Source organism: Rhincodon typus, chromosome 20, assembly GCF_021869965.1.
Source record: "Rhincodon typus isolate 14 chromosome 20, sRhiTyp1.1, whole genome shotgun sequence".
In the NCBI taxonomy this organism is placed as follows: domain Eukaryota; kingdom Metazoa; phylum Chordata; class Chondrichthyes; order Orectolobiformes; family Rhincodontidae; genus Rhincodon; species Rhincodon typus.
Genome location: NC_063351.1, coordinates 7,885,728 through 7,903,964, shown reverse-complemented (window position 1 = coordinate 7,903,964; position 18,237 = coordinate 7,885,728). Strand labels below are relative to the sequence as shown.

Sequence of the window (18,237 nt, the reverse complement as noted above, 5' to 3'; positions counted from 1 at the left end):
ACTTATATCTGCCATTTTTCCAGAAGAGGGCTTAACATTGCCCACATCAGCCATCTTAACTACCTGCACTATATCCATTTACAAACCCCTTCAGAGTGATTTAGTCATAAAGCAACATGGCCACTGCACATGTGCTGATGTGGCAAGTGAGATAACCTGGCCACAACAGCAGGCCACAAGAGGTGTGTGTATTACTGCATTCTGTGCATGGTGACATTATCAGCCTTACACTGGTCAGAAGGTTGGGGGGTCAAGGTAGATGCTTGGGTACTGACTGGAGTGGGACAAAGGGCTGGAGTAGGGGAAGCAAAGTGGAAGATTGGGAATGGGGTTTGTTGTGGGGGAGGATGCCTGTAACGAGAGTAAGCCTCCTTTTCTCCTAGGAGTGATGGGAAGGCTAGGAGGATGCTGGGATGAAATAAAATTCTGTGGTGCATGCAACTTTATTTCTGGTCATTTGAGAATGAGAAATTTACTTCCTGCTCTTTGCACCTTCTAGAGCTGGTGTTCATAGGGCTCTCATCCTTACCCTTTAGATATTTTCTAATCAACCTGTTCAGAGATGTTATTACACACCTTTGGAACAAATGGGACTTGAACCTGGGACTGCTGACTGAGGAGTGGGGACACTCACTCTTACCCTTTAAGATTGGCCTTCAGCTATTAGCCACATCTCAGTCAATGTCAGTACATTCTTTTTGATGGAAATGTTGATAATTGAAGCATGACCTAAAATCTCCACATACACATTACCCCATTCCCCTTTTCTGAAAAATGTGTTTCCCTCAATAATATGCAATTATTTACAACCTGACATTTACAAATCTTTGCTGACTGCCCCCTTTTGGTTTGTTCCTCTCTAAACATTCATTAATTTGATTCCATAAAAGTAATTATCAATCTATAATTTCCTGCATTTTCATTTCCTATTTCTTGAAAGAGATGAAAAATTCTACCACTCTTCTGTCTTTTGCCATAACTTAATTTAAGCATAATTTTACCAAAATCTTATATAGAAACATAGAAGATAGGAGCAGAAGTAGGCCATTCGATCTCTTGAGCCTGCAATACCATTCAATGATCACAGCAGACCATTGAGTTCAATACCCTAATGCAGCCCTACCCCCACATCCCTTGATCACTTTAGCCATAAGAGCTATATCTACCTCCTTGAAAACACAATGTTTAGACCTCAACACCTTTGTGGTCATGAATTCCACTGGCTCACCACTTTCTGGGTGAAGAAATTTCTCCTCATCTCAGTCCTAAAAGATTTATCCCTTATCCTTAAACTATGACCCTGGTTCTGACTCCCCCACCATTGGGAACATCTTAGCTGCACCTAACCTGTCTAGACCTATTAGAATTTTCTAGGTATCTATGAGGTCCCCTCTCATGCTTCTAAACCCAGTGAGTAAAATCCTAACCAACTCATTCTCATCATATGTCAGTCCTGCCATCCCACGAATGAATTTGGGAAACTTTCACTACATTCCGTCGAAAGCAAGAGCATCCTTCTTCAGATAAGGAGGCCAAAACTGCCCACACTGTTCCAGGTATGGTCTCAACAATGCACTGTATAATTGCAGCAAGATATCCATGTTCCTTTCGAATTCTCTTGCTGTGAAGGCCAGCAAACAGTTTGCTTTCTTTAGTGCCTGCTGCACCTGCACGCTTGCTTTCAGCAACTGGAGCATGAGGACACCCTGGTCTCATTGAACATTCCCCTTTCTCAATTTACGGCCATTGAAATAATAATTTGCCTTCTGAATTTTGCTACCAAAGTGGATAACCTCACATTTATCCACATTAGACTGCATCTGCGATACACTTGCCCATTCACACCCTATCCAATCACATTGTAACATCTCTGCATCCTCCGCACAACTCACCCTTCTGTCCAGCTTTGTGCTATCAGCACATTTTGAGATCTTAATGTCTCAGTCTTCACCCCACTCCCTTCAGTATTATAGATACATTTCAACAGGATCTAGTAGTATTTCTACATTTGACCATGCTCTCTCTTTAGACACTATTTCCCAAGTCATTTGGATGCCTTCACAGCCAATTAAGTGCTTCTGAAATGCAGACTCTTGTCAGAAACTCAGCAGCTAATTCATACACAGCCCACAAACAACAAAGCCATAATAACTGGATCATTTGTTTTAGTGAAGCTGGTTGTATGATAAATATTGGTCAATACACCGGGTGAATTCCACTGCTTCTCTTCAAATTGTGCTGTGGGATCTTCTGCATCTGCCTGACAAGACATAATCTTGTTGAATCTTGGTTTCATATCCCTACTGAAAAAGAGTACAACACACCTTCAGTCCTGCACTGGTGTATCAAATAACATGCTTAGGTTTCTAAAGTAAGTCATGGAATGACAATCTCTGACTCTGGCCAATGATAGTTACTAGATCATCAAAGACTTAATGCAGATATATGGGAAAATAAAAGAATATGCAGATCAGGTTGGTGGGGGTGTGGATGATTAAGTGGTCCAAATACAAATTTGTTTCCTGTGGAGGAGGAGAAAACCAATGTCAAATGCAAGCAAACATTGCGTATCTGACATGAGGTATAAGATTTTGACTAACAGCTCACAACAAGGATTTGGACCCCTCAGGAATAAAATCTAAACGTGATTTTACCCTGTGTATTTGCACATCCAGCCTCCTGTTTGATTGTGGATTTTATAAAAAGCAGCAATCCTACGACCTGCTGGACAGTGAGAAGTTATTTTTCCTATAAGTATATGTTTAAATAAAAGCCTTGCTTTACTCCATAAAATGATTTGCAGGTGCTGGTGTTGGACTGGGGTAGACAAGTTCAGAAATTGCATAACACCAGGTTATAGTTTAAAGTTTTGGCAAAGATCTGTAGCTCGGGTTGTGGATGAGGTTGTTGACTTGCTCGCCGAGCTGGCTTGTTTTTGTTCAGACGTTTCATCACCATGCCAGGTGGCATCATCAGTGGAGACTCCGATGAAGCGATGTTGTTCTATCCCGCTTGGAATTTATACTGTCCGGTCCATAATGGTGAGTACTGTTATTTCTGGTTTTGATCCATGTGGGTTTATATATGGGGTCCAATTCTATATGTTTGTTGATTGAAGTATGGGTGGAGAACCATGCCTCTAGGAATTCCCGTGTGTGTCTACGTCTGGCTTGGGCAACTATGGTTACTTTGTCCCAGTTAAACTGATGGCCTTCATTGTCTGAATGTACCGATATTAAGAAGAGTTCATCGTGCTGTTTTGCTGCTAGCTGATGTTCGTGTATTCTGATGGCTAGTTTCCTTCCTTTTTTTTCTGAAGAAGGGCCCCGACCTGAAACGTCAACTTTTCTCCTCCTCTGATGCTGCCTGGCCTGCTGTGTTTCTCCAGCTCCAAACTGTGTTATCTCTGACTCCAGTATCAGCAGTTCTTACTATCTCACACCTAACATGCATTGTCTAACCTAAAATGTCACCTCTTCTTTGCACTGATAAAACCTTCAGTTCTCTCAAGATAGTGACTTCAAAGGAATTCCAGGATTTACATATACATATTAATCAATTAAAACCTTCTAACTGATAAAAGATTTAACAGCAGCTTAGGTTTGTTTAGTACATCCTCATCAGTGGTGTGACTGTTTGATCTTTTACTTATAAATTCTGTGTCTGAAAGTACCTCTCTCACTAACACTTGATGAAGGAGTAAGACTCCGAAAGCTTGTGTTTTCAAATAAACCTGTTGGTCTATAACATTTGATTTCTGACCTTACTCCATATAATGGCATGAGATAAAGCTATTGTTGCCTGATAGATTTTTTTTAACTTTGATGACAGGCCCCTACCAAGGAACAGACGCAGGACTTACATGCAGTTGTCGACTAAAAATTCATTGTCCACCCCTGTGCTGAAACTTAACAGGAGAGGTTGACGTGAAGCTTCACTTTTTTTTTGCAAACACAAACTTCCCTGAGCATCAGCAGTGAGACTGTCATTAATTTAGAATAGAAAGAAATAGCCTTTATTGTCACAAGCACTCAAATGAGTGCAATGAAAAGTTTGTAATGTCGCCACTCTGGCGCCATCTCAGGTGCAGGGTAGCTAGGTACAGATACTTTATGTGTTTGTTATAGAATTGAAAGGGTAAAAAAGTAGTGTAGCATAGGAACACAAAGTTTTTTAAAAGTTCTCAAATTACTCAAAAGTCCACAATAAAAATTAAAAGTATCTTTAAAAAGTACTCTAATTTTAGTACTTTTCACTGAGTCCATGCCCGCTGGGCTTTCGAACACGAGGTGTCGCTGCCTCCACGCACCAGGCTCCAACCTGCGACTTGCTTCTGAGACTTGGACTGCCTCCCGCTCTGGGCTTTGCCTGTGACTCGCCTCCAAGACACAAGTCCCTGGCCGGCCTGGGCTTGGACCCGCTTCCTGTTCTGGTCTCTACCCCGGGACTTGCCGTAGGGACCCGTCTCCCGAGCTGGCATAGCCTCCACAGAAAACTGCAGCAAAGAGAAGAAAGAAAGAAAGGAAAAGAAACTAGCAAAGCAGAGGAGCTCTGGCTGGAGTATCCTGTTCTGCTGCGATCTTTGTTTCAGCACTTCATCACAAAGTTAGTTTGTTGAAGGAATAGATGTTATTAAACAAACTTTTACTTAAGGCACTGACTGCAGTGTGCAACCACTTGTATTTATACAGTTTACTAGAAGAATAAACTTTCCAAGGTAGTGACTTCAAAGGAATTCCAGGATTTACATATACATATTAATCAATTAAAACCTTCTAACTGATAAAAGATTTAACAGCAACTTAGGTTTGTTTAGTACATTCTCATCAGTGGTGTGACTGTTTGATCTTTTACTTATAAATTCTGTGTCTGAAAGTACCTCTTTACAAGCCTTGTCAAACAAAATGTGACACCATGACACACAAGGAGATGTTAGTGCAGGTGACCAAATATTTAGTCAAAGTGATATAGGTTTTCAGAAGCATCAGAAAGGACTGATGAGAGGAAGAAAGATGGATAGATTTTGGGAGGGCATCAGAACTTAAGGCCATGGCATGGCTACTAATGGTGGGGTGATTAATGTCAGAGGTGACGAAGACTGTGGAATTAGTGGTATCTCAGAGATTTACATCACTGGAGAAGATTAAACATAGCAAAGGATGAGGCCATGGAGGGGTTTGAAAACAGGGTTGATAAATTTTAAGGCAATGCATCATCTACCATTATACATTTTTCTCTTGATGTTGTAAACAAAATGGCACAGATAGTTTGAGCTCTGGACATCCAGGAAACTACTAGCAAGAAAATGTTTGACACAAAATTCTTGGGTAACTATATGACTGATTCACCTTATTCTACACAACTTCCTCTTGACATCTTCCCCTCCCGCTAGTCCTCTGACTCCTCCTGAATATCCTGCTGAGCTGACCATCCCCCTACATCAGCCCAATTGTCTCGACCATCACACACAAACCTCATCCAAATACCTTCTGCCCCACCGACTCAACATGCACTCCCTCCCTCCCACCCACACACACCCAAACCTGACCTACTTCACCCACCCACCTGTCAAACTAGCTACCACCCTAACCCTTCTCTCTAGTAGCTTGTCAAAGGCAGTGGAGCCTTTAGACTGTGTCCATCGTGAAAGATCTTGCATCAGGTGTCAGGCCTGAAAAGTAAGTCATTGTGTCATACAGCACGGAAACAGACCACTTGGCCCAACCAATCTACGCCGAACATAATCCCAAATTAAAGTAGTCCCACCTGCCTGCTCTTGGCCCAATATCCCTCCAAATCTTTCCTATTCATGAAGTTATCCAAATGTCTTTTAATTGTCCTCATGTGCACCACTTCATCAGGAAGTACATTCCACATGCAAACCACCCGTGTAAAATATTTGACCCTCATGTCTTCTTAAAATCTCCTCTCATCTTAAAAATATGCCCCCTAGTTTTGAAATCCCCCATCCTCGGGAAAAAATAACTGCCATTAACCCTATCTATACCCCACATGCTTTTATAAACTTCTGTAAGGTCACATCTCAACCTCCTATGCTCCAGTGGAAAAATGTCCCAGCCTATCCAGCCTTCCTTCATAACTCAAACCTTCCATTCCCAGCAACATCCTGGTAAATCTCTTCTGAACCCTCTCCAGCTCCCTCCTCTTCCTGTAACTGGGCGACTAGAACTGACACATTATTCCAGAAGAGGCCTCACCAACTTCCTGTAAACCTCAACATGACTTCCCAACTCCTATACTCAAAGGACTGAGCAATGAAGGCAAGCGTGCTAAATGCCTTTTCTGGCCACACTGTCTATATGTGATCCAAACTTCAAAGAATTATGTACCTGAACCCCTACCTCCCTCTGCTCTACCACTACACAATTGTACATAACGTTTGGTCTGATCTGAGTCAGACAAGGATTTCAACCCAGATTGGAAAGTTTGGGACATTCCTTCATTACAGTATAATGACCAATGCCGTTCAAACCTCATGAAACAATTGAAAATGGGTGTGCTTACTTCCAAGTTTTGACTTCAAATTCCACACCAGTTCCTTCCCATAAACGCAACAGAACACACCTCTATTTCACAATATAATAATAGAAAACAAAGAACTATGGATACTGGAGATCTGAAACAAGAAAAACTAGAAACTGCTGGAGAAACTCGGCAGGTCTGTGGCCAGAAAACACAGTAAGCGTCCAGTGACCCTTCTCCAGAACTGTGTTTCACAATAGACATAACAAGGTGTAGAGCTGGATGAACACAGCAGGCCAAGCAGCATCAGAGGAGCAGAAAAGCTGACATTTCGAATCTATTTTCTGAAGAAGGTTCCAGACCCGAAACGTCAGCTTTCCTGCTCCTCTGATGCTGCTTGGCCTGCTGTGTTCATCCAGCTCCACACCTTGTTATCTCAAATTCTCCAGCATCTGCAGTTCCTACTATCTCTGTGTTTCACAATGTTTTCTTTCTTTTACACATGCTTGAAATCAGGTAATTATGTAGAGCCAAAGAGAAAATTAATAGCTTTGGGGAGCAATGTGACTTTGTAATTTCGCTGAAAAGCTGCAATTTTCGAGGAAATTGTGATGTTAAAATCACGCTTGAGGGTGGACGACGAAGTGAGAGACTTATTTTGCTGTCACAGAGTAGAATTCTCACAATTCTGAAGCGTGCTGGGTTTTTTTTTCAGTTTGAATTTGCCTCTGAGGTGGACGGAACTCCTGAAAGGTCTAGGCCCGAAACGTCAGCCTTTCTGCTGCTTGGCCTGCTGTGTTCATCCAGCTCTGCACCTTGTTGTCTCGGATTCTCCAGCATCTGCAGTTCTTACTATCTCGGAACTCCTCCTTGCTGCCTTGCACCCAGTCAACGTTCCGCTGCAAACGGTGTGCACCCCGCCCCCGCCGGACCCAGAATCCCTCGGCCGTGCGCGGGGCAGTGACAACCGAGTAACGGAATGGCGAGCGTCGTGACTGTGGGCGCTGCTTTGCTCGGTCGGACGCTGGGAGGACTGTTCAACTGCAGGCCCTGGCCTGCGAGGTGAGTGTGGAGGGGGAAAACGACGCGAGAACCGGGGACATGGCGGGCCCGGCCCCGGGCTCGGGTTCCAATCGCTGCGACATTGTAACCGGGAGCTGTTACATTGTTACCAGCCATAGTGTTACAGCGCTACAATGTTGCAAAGCGGAACCTGATCCTAATGTAACCATCAGTGAACTGACTGAGAGCGATTCAGGGCAGGGAGCTCTGATGGCCTACACCTTCGCCATCTGTTCCACCAGCCCCCTCTACGTTTTCTACCTATCGTTGTTCCCGCTCTCAACCTCCTTCATCTTATAATTATCATTATCTCCCTCAAAATAAACCCGTATCACATTCTCCTTGCTCCTCTTCAAAGAACACAATTCACTCTCCCCACAACAGCCGCCCTCCTTCACAATACATAACCGATTCCACTGGAAAAAATATATAATCTTTTCTTCCTTCCCGCGCCCTCACTCCCGCCAAGATAAGAAACACATTACCCTCACCACCTTGCCCAAACAAAACCTATCCCTATCCAGTAGGAGATTACAAGGTGTAGAGCTGGATGAACACAGCAGGCCAAGCAGCATCAGAGGAGCAGGAACGCTGATGTTTCGGGTCTGGACCCTTCTTCAGAAAAAGCCCCCTATCCAGTAGGGATGCTGTTAAAATTAAAAGCCCTTTCCTCTTTTTGACACGATGCGTTTCATTCGCCCCGAACCTCTCAAAAGATGGGATAAATGCTTCTGGTTGCTGCGTTTGAATCAGGAACCGCAGTGCAGTGAAAAGCTCATGGCTTCAGAAGTAAATATATGAAGGTGGTTTTAATTGTGATTCTTAAAAATGCATTCGTAATAGTAACGCTGATTTATTTAATTTAGGGAAATGTTAGTGCTACAGCGTTCAAGACAAGTCCACGGCTGAACAGTTGACCCTCACACTGTGTGGATATGTTTTGTTTTAAAACTGTCCGGATGGACCACTCTTCCCCTATAAAAGGGAGGCACCTGTTGGAGTTGCAAAGCCTTTCATGGAGGGGCACTTGTAATGATATATTTTGATGGGTTTGGGAATGCCACAAACACCTATAATTCCAAACTAATATGCTAGGCACATTTGTATGTTCCCAAGCTTTGGTTTGGATGAGGCCCAGAAACTAGGAGAAGATATGATTGCAGAAGGAGAGAAAATCATCCATGTTTTGGTGAAATAAATTCACACATCCCAGTCTATTGCCTGATTTATAAACAAGACCCTTACAGTAGCTGGTGCTGAATGTGACTAATAGTGTCAATCACATGGATCTCTCCTTCTGTTTTGGGGTTTGGATTCAATGATTCCATTCATTTCATTTTTCTTTAAATTGGAAGGCCTTGATTGTCTTTATAGCAGAACAGCTATTCCCTGCAATTGGGTCATTTACTTATGGTGACTGAATAGTTAAAATTCTCTCCTCATTGTGAGGGATACTGGAACTTTTACAAATATTTTGGGGAACTGTTTTCAGTTTGATTCTGCCTTTTTTTTCTCCTATACAAACTGGCTGTGCTTGGGGTCCTTTAGGAGACAATAACAGGTGAATCTATCACTTGTTAAACTCTCACAGACAGAGGAAACCAAAAATCAATCTTTATTAAGTTTTTGATTTATTTGCAAAATGAGATGAGATTTGTCTCGCTCCTAACTCTACAACCCACCATCAGTTACAAACTCTCATACACTGATAAGTAATTAACTACTGATTGTGCCCTACCTGTGCAGTAATTTTTAATCGACCTGTATGGACATGTTATGACACCTTTGGGGTAGCTGAGACTTGAACTCAGACCTCCTGGACCAAAGGGGCACTACCACAAGACCTGTCCTCTACCGGTGAGATAGCAAGAACTGCAGATGCTGGAGTCAGAGATAACAGTGTGGAGCTAGAGGAGCAGGAAAGTTGACGTTTTTTCTGAAGAAGGGTCCCGACCTGAAACGTCAACTTTCCTGCTCCTCTGATGCTGCCTGGCCTGCTGTGTTCCTCCAGCTCCACACTGTGTTCCTTACTTGTGTTTTTTTTTTAATTCACTGACAGGATGAGGGTGTCTCTGGCCAGGCCAGCATTTATTGCCCAGAGAGCAGTTAAGAGTCATCCCCATTGCTGTGGGTCTGGAGTCACATGTAAGATAACAATGGCAGATTCCCTTCCCTAAAGGATATTAGTAAACTAGATGAGTTCTTCCGACTATCAACAGTGTTTTCATGGTTATCATTAGACCCTTAATACCAGATGCTTTATTGAATTCAAATTCCACCATCTGCCATGGCAGGATTTGAACTTGGGTTTCTAGAATGTTACCTGAGTTTCTAGATTGATAGTCTCATGATAATATCAGTAGGCCATCGCCTCCCCAAGCATGCACTTTTATGTTCATAGTATAATTGAGGTTTAGTTTTCTGAGCTTGGAGGTTTTTGTAATGCAATAGTAATGTTTTTACCTCTGCACCAGAAAGTCTGTGTTCAAATCCCACTTTCCCTAGAGATGTGTCATTATGTCTGAACAGAATGGTTAAAGAAAAATATTTTTGTACTGCAGGTTTGTGTCAGATATCCTTATCCATTCTGAAAGCAGAAAATACTCACAATACCAACCTCAGGAACAATCTTTTATCTAAAACAACCCATGATTTTCCTTGGAGAAAGTAAGAACTGCCAATGCTGGAGTCAGAGATAACACAGTGTGGAGCTAGAGGAACACAGCAGGTCAGGCAGCATCAGAGGAGCAGGAAAGCTGACGTTTCCAGTCGGGCCTCTTCTTCAGAAATGGGGCAGGGGGAAGGGAGCTCTGAACTAAATAGAGAGAGGAGGGGTGGGGCTGGGGGAGGTAGGTGGGATGGTGATAGGTGAGTGCAGGTAGACAGTGGTGGGGATTGGTCAGTGAGGTGGGAGGAGCGGATAGGTGGAGAGAAGACGGACAGTTTGTGTCAGATCAAGGAGGCGGGGATGAGAGGGAGGATTGGTCATGGGATGAGGCCAGGGGGTGGGAAGATTTTGAAACTAGTGAAGATCACATTGAGACCGTTGGGTTGTAGGCTCCCAAGGCAGAATATGAGGTGCTGCTCCTCCAGTTTCTGGGTGGCGTTGTTGTGATACTGGAGGAGGCCCAGAATGGACATGTTGTCCAGGGAGTTGGAGGGGGAATTTAAGTGGTTCGCGACTGGAAGGTGTTGTCATTTGTCGCGAACAGTGCGCAGGTGCTCTACAAAGTGGTCTCTGAGCCTCCACTTGGTCTCACCGATGTAGAGGAGGCCACATCGGGAACAGTGGGTACAGCATACCACATTAGCAGATGTGCTGGTGAACATCTGTCTGATGTGGAAGGTTTTTTTGGGTCCTTGGATGGAGGTGAGGGGGGAGGTATAAGGGCAAGTGTAGCACTTCCTGCGGTTGCAGGGAAAGGTGCCGGGGGTGGTGGGGCTAATGGGGAGTGTGGGGCGGACGAGGGAGTCGCAGAGAGAGCGGTTCCTACGGAAGGCAGATAGGGGTGGGGAGGGAAATTTATCCTTGGTTGTGGGGTCATATTGCAGGTGGAGGAAATGGCAGAGAATGATATGTTGAATCCGAAGGTTAATGGAGTGATACGTGAGGTCAAGGGGGAGTCTATCTTTGTTTTTGTTGTGGGGAGGGGATATGAGGGCATAGGTGCGGGAAATGAAAGACGTGCAGTTGAGAGCATTTTCGACCACTGAAGGGGGGGAAGTTGCGGTCCTTGAAATCAGAGGACATCTGGGATGTTCGGGAGTGGAATGTCCCGTTTTGGGAAGAGATGCGGCGGAGGTGGAGGAATTGGGAGTAGGGGATCGCATTCTTGCAGGAAGTTGGGTGAGAGGAGGTGTGGTCTAGGTAGCTTTGGAAGTCGTGAGCTTGAAATAGATGTTGGTTTTGAGGCGGTCACCAGAGATGGAGACATAGAGGTCCAGGAAGGAGAGAGAGAGGTACCAGAGATGGTCCAGGTGAACTTAAGATCGGGGTGCAAGTTGTTAGTAAAGTTGATGAACTGTTCAAACTCCTCATGGGAGCACGAGGCGGCGCCAATACAGTCATCGATGTAGTGGAGGAAGAGGTGGGGGATGGGGCCAGTGTATCTGCGGAAGGGGGACTGTTCCACGTATCCTACGAAGAGGCAGGCATAGCTTGGGCCCATGCGGGTTTCCATGGCTACCTTCTTCGTCTGTAGGAAGTGGGAGGGGGAGGAGAAGGAGAAGTTGTTAAGGGTGAGGACGAGTTCGGTTAAGCAGATGAGGGTGTTGGTGGAGGGGGACTGGTTGGGCCTGCGGGAGAGAAAGAAGCAGAGGGCTTTTAGGCCATCTGCGTGGGGAATGCAAGTATATAGAGACTGGATGTCCATGATGAAGATGAGGTGTTGAGGGCCAGGGAATCGGAAGTTTTGGAGGAGGTGGAGGGCATGGATGGTGTCATGGATGTAGGTGTGGAGTTCCTGGACCAAGCAATAGGCGGAGATAAGTTCGGTGAGGCAGGAGCAGGCAGAGACAATGGGTTGACTAGGGCGGTCGGGTTTATGGGTTTTGGGAAGGAGATAGAAATGGGCGGTGCGGGTTTGGGGAATGATGAGGTTGCAGGTTTTATCTGCGTTTACATTTTTTTTGTCATCATCGAATATTTTGCACCTCAAAGGGCAGCAGCTTGAATGCTTATCATTAGAAGAAGGGGTCATTCACTCTCTTTCCACCTGAGTCTAGAATTGAACTAGAAGTTGTCTGGTGGCATCTAGTGTTTATTCACAGCATTGCATTTTTCAAAACTTGTTTCTATTAAACAAAAAATAAATGCTTGGTTCAAATGACTACTGCCAGTTTATTGACAAGAAGGTAATGGCACCAATCAGTGTGAAGTGAGCTAATCCGATAAAACAGGACTTGCAGTCACATGTATTTCTGATGACGACTGGATGTCTTAAAGTACTTTATAGCCAATTGAATATTTTTTGAAGTGTAATCATTATTGTCAATCCAGGAAGCTCGGTAGCCAGCTCCCCCAAACAGCAATGTGATAATAACCAGAAAATCTGTTCTGTCATTTTGATTGCAGAATAAATATTGTCATGGATGCTAAAGACTGCAGGAATTGCTTGGGAAGTCTAAACTTCCTAATGGACAATTACCTGGTATCCAGAACCCTCTGAAAATGTCCTCAGTTCTGAGTTAGAGTTGGAAACTTCAGATGGTTTCCACTTACTTACCAGAATAGTTGCCCAGAAATAGTTAGAGGGATTAGAACCCATTTTAGTTACTGGATAGGTATAAAATTGAGCCCCCAGTTACTAACATTGACATCCCCACGACTGGCTACCACACCTGTATCCCTCCATGACCTGCCCATAATCCCATCCCCCACCCCGACACTGAAACACTCACCTATCTTGATCTGACAATGCCATCCCTCCATCCCTGACCCAATCTGACTACTACATATCCTCCAAATAAATAAACAGTAAATATTAATATCTCATAAGAAAAATTTACAGTTTTTGAATACTTAATTCATAGAGGAATTGGTTTCAGATTATCTGTACTACAAGTCCAGACTCTGAATTGCCAAACCAGCAATGTAACCACAACAATACAGGGACCAAGTTTTAAACATTTTGAATGTATTTACTTAAGGGATGAGCCTCATTGGCAAGACCAGCATTTGTTGTCCCTCACTCTTGGGAAGGTGATAGCAAGTTGCATTCTTTGAACTGCTGCAGTCTGTGTAGTGAAGATGTCTCCATAGTGTTCACTGTGCAGTCCTAGGATTATGAGTCAATGGTAATATATTACCCAATCTCAATAGTGTATGATTTAGAGATGGTTGAGTTTCTGAACACTTATCCTTCTCAGGATGTGCTGTCAATAAAGCTTTTGAGGGCAGCAGTGCGTTTGTTGTAGAGGGACTGAATATGTTTAAGGTCATGAATCGGGTGCCAGTCAAGCTGACTACGTTGTCCTGGATGGTGTTGAGCTCTTGAATGTTGTTGGTGATATTGGATTGCAAGCACCAATTAGTCACATATTTTTGTCTTAATGCGCATTAGACAGAAGGTTTTGCTTAATGAGCTATTTGTCTTGGTCTCTTCTGGCAACCATTTGACAAATCACATTGAACTCCTTTTGCTGTGGCTCTTGCTCGGTCTCTGTCTCCCCCCCGCCCCTTTTCTCTCGCTTGCTTTTCTTTCTCTCTCGTGCCCACGCTTTTGTCTCTCTCTTAATTTTAGGTTTTGCTCAATTGGTTTCTTTGCAATCAGTAAAACTTCTTGCATGCTTTGCGTCTTTCATTTTTCCATTGGTTTTGCATTGCAGTTTAATGGGGAATTGTAACAGGATGTCTTTTATTTTGTGCAGTTGCAGCAGTGTATGTGCAGCAATAAGAAGATTGTCATTGGATAATACCCCCTCAGCCCCTCCGAAACGGCCCCTCAATGCTTACCTGCGCTATGTGGTGGAACAACAACAGATTTTGTTTAAACAAGGTCCAGGTAAAAAGTAAATTGTAAATGTAAATCATTTTAGTAAGATATGATGTAGTGAGTTTCACCTTTGAGACTGTGCCCCTGCAACTGTTCTGTTGTGCAAGATTTTATTTCTGTGTCCTGTTTCTGAATCCTCTCACTGGCAGCATTGGAAGGTTTTGATGAAAAGATTCTGTTTTATATCTCCATCTTATTATTTTGTTTTAAACATCATGTCGTGGCCAATATTTGTGTCTTAATCAACAACACTTCTGTAAATAAAAAACGGTGATCGATAATTATCATACTGGAATCTTGCTGTGTGTGAATTGACTTCTGTGTTTCATCAGGTAACAATAGCGACTTTGCTTCAAGAGTGTTTCAATGGCTTTGAAGTTGTGAAAGGTGCTACGTGTTGAGCTGCATGCCCTTTCTTTTCATTTTGTTAATTGTCATCATTTCTGTATGTTGGTGTTTCACTTGAAGCCTTATCCTTATAACGGTATTTGAGCAAGAGTAGCCAGTCAGTATCTTTGGAGTTGCCAAGGATTCTTCTATCATTGGATGATTCTGATATGTGTAGTAGAATTTGGCTCAGTGCATTGGATGGCTTTACGTTCACTCTGGTCTGGTGAACTATCAATATATTGTAATATGGAGAGGCAATGGTCTAGTGGTATTATCGCTAGACTGTTGACCCAGAAACTCAGCTAGTGCTCTGGGAACCAGTGTTCAAGTTCCACCACGGCAGGTGGTGAAATTTGAGTTCGATAAATAAAAATCTGGAAATAAGGGTCTAACTAATTGTGGGTCTAACTTTGAGATTGCGTGGGTGGCGGAAGTTCTGCTTTAACATTGCCTAGCAATTATTAGCCAATACCACACAGTCATTTTCCATTTCTCCTTATATAATGGATATTGCTCTTTGCAGATATAAAGGTGTCAGAAAAGACTAAGCAGATTGCTCAGGCATGGAGACAGTTAACGCCAGATCAGAAACAAGTAAGTGCTTTTCATTTGGTGCTCTGGAACGATTTGCAAGATGAAATGGCCCAAAAGCCACACGTACCTGAAATTTGTCAGCATTATTTTTAAAAAAACTGAAAGAACTGTGGATGCTGTAAATCAGGAACAAAAACAGAAGTTGCCGGAAAAGCTAAGCAGGTCTGGCAGCGTCTGTGAAGAAAAATCAGAATTAATGTTTTGCTTCTAGTGACCCTTCCTCAGAACTGATGGTAGCTAGGAAAATGTCGCTTTATATGCAGAAGGTACAGCGGGAGGAGGGCGTAAGGAGTAAACGATAGGTGGGGATAGAGCCCAAAGAGACAGAAGAATAGTCGGACAGACAAAGGAGTGGATAACAATCTGGCAAGGAGGGTGAATAGCTGTTAATAGGGACTGTTAATGATTTACAATAGGTAGTGTGTAATGGCAGGCTATGTGATAACAAGGCCTGGCATGTAGGGTAAGGGCTCGAGGACATGGGAAAGTTTAGGCCCTAAAATTATTGAACTCGATATTGAGTCCGCAGGGCTGTAGGGTCCCCAGGGGGAAAGTGAGGTGTTTTTTCAGCTTGTGCTGAGTTTTGCTGGATCACTGCAGTAAGCCAGAGACAGAAACATTGGCCAGGGAACAGGGTGGTGTATCAAAGAGGCAGGCAACAGGTAGCTCAGGGTGTTTTTTGCAAGCAGAACACTGGTGTTCTGCAAAGCGGTCACACAGTCTATGCTTCGTTTCCCCAGTGTAAAAGAGACCACATTGTGAATAGCGAATGCAGTAGACTAGATTCTGGGAAGTGCAAGTGAAGTACTGCTTCACCTGGAAGGTATGTTTGGGCCCTTGGATACTGGGGAGGGAGGAGATAAATGGGCAGGTGTTACACCTTTAGTGGTTGCAGGGTAAAGTGCCATGGGGCTGTGGAGGGGGTTGTTGGGAGTGAAGGAAAAGTGGATCAGGGTGTCCAGGAAGGAACGGTCCCTGCAGAAGGCAGACAGGGCCTTTAACCCTTTCTGACCCATCTCCCGCACTTCTGTTCTCACCCCCCTCTTCCCTCCTGCAGCAGCGATAGGGTTCCCCTTGTCCTTACCTACCATCCCACTAGCATCCACGTCCAGAAGATCATCAGGCACCATTTCCACTACCTCCAGCGAGATGCTATTGCTAGGCACATATTCCTCTCCCCTTCCTTGTCCACCTTCTGCAGGTACCGTTCCCTCCAGGACACCCTGGTCCACTCTTCCTTCACTACCAACACCCTCTCCACAGCCCCGCGGCACTTTCCCATGCAACTGCCGAAGGTGTAACAGCTGCCCATTTAACTCCTCCCTCCCCAGTATCCAATGATCCAAACAGATCTTCCAGGTGAAGCAGCACTTCCCACAATCTAGTCTACTGCATTCACTGCTCACAATGTGGTCTCCTGTACATTGGGGAAGCGAAGCACAGACTGTGTGACCGCTTTGCAGAACACCAGTGTTCTGCTTGCAAAAAAGACCCTGAGCTTCCAGTTGCCTGCCACTTTAACACACCACCCTGTTCCCTGGCCAACATCTCTGTCTCAGGCTTGTTGCAGTGTTCCTGGTGAAGCTCAGTGCAGGTTGGAAGACCAACACCTCATTTTCCACTTGGGGACCCTGAAGCCCTTCAGACTCCATATCGAGTTCAATAACTTTAGGGCTTGAACTCTCCCATGTCCTAGCCCCCTACCCCATACACCAGGCCTTGTTATCACATATTCTGCCGTTAATCACTAACAGTCCCCATTAACAGCTATTCACCCTCCTAGCCAGATCATTATCAACTCCTTTGTCCAACTATTCTTCTCTCTCTCTTTGGGCTTTATCCCTACCTATCGTTTAATCCTTATGCCCTATGTTCTGCATATAAACCGACATTTTCCTCACTACCATCAGTTCTGAGGAAGGGACACAAGACCTGAAATGTTAACTCTAATTTCTCTTCACAGATACTGCTGTATTTGCTGAGCTTTTCCAGCAAGTTCTGTTTTTGTTTTTAAAAATATCCTTTTCGCTCTCTGCTGCTGTTCAGCTCATTGTTTTAAAAAAAAAGGACCTTTTGTCTTTTGTTTACCTGGGAGCAATTGGAGGAACTGTGAACATAATTGTCCTTTTATTTTTGCAGCCGTATGAACTAGCAGCAAGTGATGCCAAATTGAAATATAAAGTGGAGCTGGCAGCCTTCAAAGCTAACCTCACACCAGCTCAACTGGCCAGCTTGAAAGAAGAGAGGAGACAGAAACTGGCCAAACGGAGAACAATAAGGAAAAAACGAGTAAGTTCAGCATCGCCAATGTGTCTTACTGTGCCCATAAAATATTCTGGGTAGCACTACAATAGCAGTGTACTGTACGTTGCTGTAAACAGCTTTGTCTCCACGTACCTTATTTGGAGTACAGTGCATAGTTCTGTTCACTGCTTTGCAGTAAAGGGTGTGGAAGGACTGGAGAAATGCAAAAGATTTACAATGATACTGGAGCTTGGAAATTATCATCAGGAATGTTTGAACAAGTTGATGTTTTCTTTTCTTCAGAGGAGAGAATTAGGAGAAGGCATGGTGAAGGTGTGTAAAGTTATGAATGAGTTGGGCAGTGTAAATGCAGAGAATGTTCTACTGCAGAGGAATTGAATACATGTGGATATATCTTTCTTTCTACCTTCTTCTTAAGATTCTGTACCTAGGTACTGGTACCTAAGAATGGCACCTTGTGTGGCAACATTGTACACTTCTCATTGTACTCCTGTACATTTGTAGCTGAGTACACGTGACAAAGTCAAAATCAAAATATGGTGCAAACCATTTGGCCCCCCATGCCTGCTCTCCGTTCAATAAGATCGTAGCTGATCCGTTTCTATTTCCACATTCTGCCCCACCCCGTTAAACCTTTCATTCCCTTGCCTAACTATTTCTGCCTTAGAAAATATTAATGACCCTGCCTCCAATGCCTTCTGAGGCAGTGTTTCAAAGTTACCTGGCCTCTGAGGGAAAGTATTTCCACTCATCTTCATCCTAAAAAGACACCCCTTAATTTTAAATTGGTTCCCTCTAGTTGTGGACTTGCCCGCACGAGGAAGCGTCCTTTCCAGATTCACCTTGTCAAGGGCATTCAAGATTGCTGCACACCTCTGGCTATTCTAAACTCCAGTGGATAGATGACAAGGTGTAGAGCTGGATGAACACAGCAGGCCAAGCAGCATCA

The 18,237-nt window shown here is 43.9% G+C and overlaps 1 protein-coding gene across 2 annotated transcripts in view; it reads left to right on the top strand.

Annotated features, from left to right (window-relative positions):
• Positions 1-7,433: 7,433 nt before the first annotated feature.
• Positions 7,434-18,237, top strand: part of tfam (transcription factor A, mitochondrial) — a 49,047-nt gene continuing 38,243 nt past the window's right edge. For both annotated transcript variants that reach the window (XM_048608734.1, XM_048608732.1), the window contains exons 1-4: positions 7,434-7,545; positions 13,915-14,048; positions 14,953-15,023; positions 17,163-17,312. In XM_048608734.1, coding sequence (XP_048464691.1) covers positions 7,463-7,545; positions 13,915-14,048; positions 14,953-15,023; positions 17,163-17,312 — 438 coding nt within the window. In that variant the 5' untranslated portion in view covers positions 7,434-7,462. The remainder of the gene's footprint in view (positions 7,546-13,914; positions 14,049-14,952; positions 15,024-17,162; positions 17,313-18,237) is intronic.